A 5,084-nucleotide genomic window follows, 5' to 3' on the forward strand; every position below is an offset into this window, starting at 1 on the left:
GTGTGTGTGTGTGTGTGTGTGTGTGTGTGTGTGTGTGTGTGTGTGTGTGTGTTTGTGTGTGGGTTCAGCTTTGGTGACATTTGGAGACAATTTTAAGGCAAAAATCCTTTGGGGACAACTGGTGCATTTGGGGACAAAAGTCGAGTCCCCGTTTGGTTTAAACGCCATTGGTGGTTTGGGGGTTGGGTTTAGGACCAAGGTGTGAATTGAGTTTAGGTTAGTTTTRGGGTCAGGTAAGTACCTGTGAGGTTAGCCTTAGGGTTTGTGGTCAGGGTTAGGCTGTAGAAATGTAATGGAAGTCAATGGAATGTCCCCAGTTAGCTAGCTGTGCAAACTTGCATGTGTGTATGTTTGTGGGCCTATTTGATGTCAGATATCTTAACCACTGGACAGATTATTGTATTTAACTAATYCCTGGATCTACATCGACAACTCATTAGCTTTTGGAGTCAATCAAAATTTTCTGCTTGGCCATTTAAAAAGAAAATGTTTATTGCTGCAAATATTTTCTTAATGTTTTTGTTATTTATTGTTAGGTGTTTAGGTGAGTCATGGATTCGACAYTGACAGTACGTCTAAGCCTTTTCCTCATGCTGTGTGTGGACACACCGAACGTTGGAGGACAAATGTCAGGAGCCAAACAGCCAACACGTGCTTTAGATCCAAAAGCAGGACGTTGCTCCTACACCTTCATTGTTCCACAGCAGAAGCTGACGGGGGCTCTGTGTTTGAACACTCAGTCCTCTCTGAACAACCGCTCTGAGGTGGCGGCGCTGCAGGCCGAGCTCCRACAGCAGCGGGAACAGCTGGAGAAGCTCCAGCACCAGCTGGAGCGGGAAGGGTCTCTGGCCACGGAGGTGAGAGCCCTGCGCAAAGAGAGCAACAGCATGAACGCTCGCATCGCCCAGCTCTATGCCCAGCTGCTGCAGGAAGTCCTCCACAAGAAGGAGCAGGCTCTGGAGCAGCAGAGGGTGGAGAGCCTCCTGCTTAACGCTACAACACAGGTGAGCGAAGAAGCACAGAAAGCCACTGCTTGATCAAACACAAACTCATTTTCACATTTCCCGCGGGACACCTCAGGCGTTACAGGTGTCCAGTAATTACAGAGAGCTGGAGAAAAAGTATGGAGCGCTCACCTCCACGGTGAGCTCCCAGAACCAGTTCATCAGCAAACTGGAGAAGCAGTGCCAGTGCAAGGATTCCAGCTCTCAGGTGGGATATATGCTCTGTCTCACTCAGGTGTTTGTTCAGAGGAGCRAGAATCGTGTGTTTTCCTCTGTTTGGTGTGAACAGGTGATGAGTGATCCTCCAAAAGGCCAGCCTAATGGGCCTCGTAATTACAGCTCCGAAGGCAACAAAATGACCAACGATGTTCAAAGGGATCAAAGTGCTGCCTCACCRCCGCAGGAACAAACAGGAGGAGTTTTCCCGGAGGGTCCGACCAATCCGCCGTTTGTGAGCTTCCTTGTCACAAAATCTCCAGGTACTTCAGTGTCAAACACATTTCATATATCACCTGATGAAACTCCAATCTGTGAATGAATTTGTCATCTTTGTCAGAGTTGTTTAAGTGCCCTGATAAGCCGCAGAAGCTGACAGAGTCAGTGACCTGCTGGTAGAAGTCTTATCTCCTTGGGAAAAACTAAACAGTGTCAAAGCCGGCTGCCCTCGGAAAACTTAATCAGCTTAGTGTTTACAGGCCTTTAAACGAGACTTCTAGCCCAAAGTTGCACATTTTGATTTTTGAAATGATTTCAGTTCATAGAAAACGGGAATCAGCAGAGACTAAGTGACTCAATCACTTCCTAAAATGTTTGATGAAATAKCCCTGCCTTTGTTGAGCTCATGTAAAAGTGCTTTTCACTGCTGCTCATTATCACTTGACATGGGCGGTATTCTGCTATGTATACATTATGTACATTCCTGATTCTAAACAGTTTCTGAACATAAGCTAAAAAAACATTCCTCAGCTCTAACGAGATAAACTGAAGCTAAAGGACAACTTTGAGCTTCTAAATGTCAAGGAAACTTTACATAAACATGTCTTAACACTGTCACCATTGAGTTACTAAGTTTTAAAACCTTATATCCAGCCAAAAAATATTTTTTGATCTAGTTTTGAGACTTATTTACTAAACAAGAACTGAATGTGTAAGAGTATTTGTCTTGTTAGCCTGAAAATTTGACTCTAAGTAAAAAAAAAAATCTGCCAATGTAGTAAGAAAATGTTACATGGTAAGATTCTTGAAATACTTGATTTGACTCAATTTTTTCTTATTTCAAGAATCTTACCAAGTAAGATTTTCTCACTCCATTGGCAGAAATTTTTGACTTAATTTGAGTCAAATTTTCAGGCTAACAAGACAAATAATCTCACACATTCTGAAAACAAGATTATTATTCTTACACAATCAGTTCTTGTTTAGTAAATCAGTCTCAAAACGAGATCAAAAAGACTTTTTGGCTGGATATAAGGTTTAAAAACTTGGTTAGATGGACAGTTTTTTCAGTGTGCTATATCAACTTTTTTGAGTTTTAAATGATGTCATAATATCATTCCCTCATCAAAAATCATATACCCAGACTGTTGCTTGCATGTTTGAGAAATCCTTGAATCTCCCATGGTTGGAGTTGCCTAAACACTTGCTRGTACAAAGCACCGCCCATTCACACAAAGCTCCTCCCTTGATCTCAGCCTAGCATAATAACATTTAAAGATGAAAGAAAATGCATTACACGTCTGCATATTAGTGGCACATRTTCCCCTGGTTCAGGACCGTGGCGGGACTGTCAGCATGTCCTGGACTCAGGAGAGACCACCAGTGGGATCTACCTGCTCCGCCCCCTGAACACTAACCGCCTCCTGCAGGCCTGGTGCGAACAGGGTCGCGATGATGGAGGGTGGACCATCATCCAGAGGAGACAGGATGGATCAGTTAACTTCTTCAGGACCTGGGAGCAGTACAAGGTGCATCTTTGACGTTCGGAAAACACAAAGAGGGTGATCATTGTTAGAACGTTAGACCTGGAGCCTGCAGCTGTAGAAGTAAATACGTGAGGATAAATTAAATCTWAATACAAATTGAATGATTTTTTACAATTTAATTAACTTGCGACTCTTCTAAAATTGAAACGATTACACATCAGGACTAAAGTAAAGCTCTTGTGTGCYACAGCAAGGCTTTGGGAACCTGAATGGAGAGTACTGGCTCGGCCTGGAACACCTCTACTGGCTCACYAAACAGGCCAAATATAAGCTGCGAGTGGCTCTGGAGGACTGGCAGGGCCGCCAYGTGTTTGCAGAGTACGACAGCTTCCACCTGGAACCAGAGAGCGACTGGTACCGCCTCCGTTTGGGACTTTACCRAGGCACTGCAGGGGACTCCCTGTCRTGGCACAACAACAAGGCCTTCACCACTCTGGATCGGGACAAGGACAGCTACACGGGTCTGCTCCTGCTCGAAAGCTTTATGATCTGTGCTTTTGTGTTCATAACAGTCCCTTGTCGTCTGTTGTGTTCTCAGGTAACTGCGCTCATTATCAGAAAGGAGGCTGGTGGTACCACATGTGTGCCCACTCCAATCTGAACGGTGTGTGGTACCGAGGTGGACACTATCGAAGCCGCTACCAGGATGGAGTCTACTGGGCTGAGTTCCATGGGGGGTCCTACTCGCTCAAAAAAGTTTCCATGATGATCAAACCCACATAGCTGCAAACTGTACATGAAAAAGCAAACCACAAACTCACGTGGACGACACAAAATAATGATGAAGCTATAAACTACGTCAAATGTCATTAGTGTCTCTACGTTATAAATAAAACGTGTACTGTCTATACTAAACCATGTTAAAACATGAAACCATTTGGTTAAATAAAACAGTTCATTAATGTAAAATGACCAAGTTTTTTTTTTGCAAACTATTTTCAATAAAGCAGCAACAGATTAACACCATTTGAAGTGGTGCAGATTTTGAAAGGATCCTATCACCCATGCTGTATCGAATTGAAGCATGGGTGGAGGGATGATCAGTTACGCCACAAAGGATTTCCTGTTTCCTGCATGGGCGTTCATTTTCCCCGAAAGCTGTTTTTTTTTTGTCTGCCTAAATCATTTTAACTGTCAGAATCCTCTGTAGAGCCAGCTGTGAGCCAAGATCCAACTTATCCAGTCAGAGAGCTGGACTTCCTCTGGTTCTTCCTGATTCCCATCTTTCCTCCTCCTGGATGCTGATCCAGCATGCTGCCTTTCAAGACGCTGACCCTTCTCCTGTTCTTACTGTCACTGTGTGGTGAGTGGAACTGATGCTTTATAAAAGCTTGATCGTATATATTGAAAAGTTAGTTTTAGTTAAGAGTTAGGGAAGCAGGTTATTAACAAATTGATGATGGCATTGCTTCATGGTTGCTTTTTGTTTCGATTTSTCCACGTGTGACGTGAGTTTTGAATTTCTAAAAAAACTGATGGTGAATGACGACTCAGAAAACTATTGTTTTGAGTTGTTTTATTTATGATAATCCTAAATAAAAACTGAACAGTAAAAACTGAGATGCGTTGGTTAAAATGTAGCAATCTGAAGTGGGAGGGGTGCGTGTGAAGAAGTGTAAATGAAAACTGGGTGTGGTTATTGACTTTCCAAAGTATAACTACAACTTCACTATAGTCTTTGTGAAGGATGGACCTGCTTCGGATGATGTCAGTCTATTAAATGACTGTTATTAGTGGTTCGCAGTCCCATACATTGTCTGCAAATGTCCCTCCTCTACCTCCTCATAGGTTTACATGAATGAATGATTACTACTTTGGACCGGTTGAAGGGGGAAACAACTAAAACATGCTGGATAGTGGTCCTAGAGGGCCAAGATAGAGAGACCCACTGTTCTAAACATCGTGTCTCACCAAGAACCCAAGAGCATTTTTCAGGGAGGTGATGAAGATAGAAAGCTGATTTTTAAATATGTCATCATGGGGGTCAGGAGGGACACGTTTAAGGTGGTCCCGTGTAATATGTCATCATGGGGGTCAGGAGGGACACGTTTAAGGTGGTCCCGTGTAATATGTCATCATGGGGGTCAGGAGGGACACG

At 43.4% G+C, this 5,084-nt stretch overlaps 2 protein-coding genes across 3 annotated transcripts in view; both read left to right on the top strand.

The window, feature by feature from the left end:
• angptl6 (angiopoietin-like 6) overlaps positions 1 to 3,895 on the top strand; it is a 5,978-nt gene extending 2,083 nt beyond the window's left edge. Inside the window, exons 2-7 of the mRNA XM_014024531.1 lie at positions 537 to 1,004; positions 1,081 to 1,212; positions 1,294 to 1,483; positions 2,775 to 2,968; positions 3,177 to 3,447; positions 3,525 to 3,895. Of these exons, the coding sequence (XP_013879985.1) occupies positions 552 to 1,004; positions 1,081 to 1,212; positions 1,294 to 1,483; positions 2,775 to 2,968; positions 3,177 to 3,447; positions 3,525 to 3,709 (1,425 nt within the window). The 5' untranslated portion in view covers positions 537 to 551 and the 3' untranslated portion in view covers positions 3,710 to 3,895. The remainder of the gene's footprint in view (positions 1 to 536; positions 1,005 to 1,080; positions 1,213 to 1,293; positions 1,484 to 2,774; positions 2,969 to 3,176; positions 3,448 to 3,524) is intronic.
• A 108-nt stretch (positions 3,896 to 4,003) lies between these two features.
• Positions 4,004 to 5,084, top strand: part of icam5 (intercellular adhesion molecule 5) — a 9,130-nt gene continuing 8,049 nt past the window's right edge. For both annotated transcript variants that reach the window (XM_014024511.1, XM_014024520.1), the window contains exon 1: positions 4,004 to 4,289. In XM_014024511.1, the coding sequence (XP_013879965.1) occupies positions 4,238 to 4,289 (52 nt within the window). In that variant the 5' untranslated portion in view covers positions 4,004 to 4,237. The remainder of the gene's footprint in view (positions 4,290 to 5,084) is intronic.

Source organism: Austrofundulus limnaeus, unplaced genomic scaffold (assembly GCF_001266775.1).
Source record: "Austrofundulus limnaeus strain Quisiro unplaced genomic scaffold, Austrofundulus_limnaeus-1.0 Scaffold4, whole genome shotgun sequence".
Taxonomy (NCBI): domain Eukaryota; kingdom Metazoa; phylum Chordata; class Actinopteri; order Cyprinodontiformes; family Rivulidae; genus Austrofundulus; species Austrofundulus limnaeus.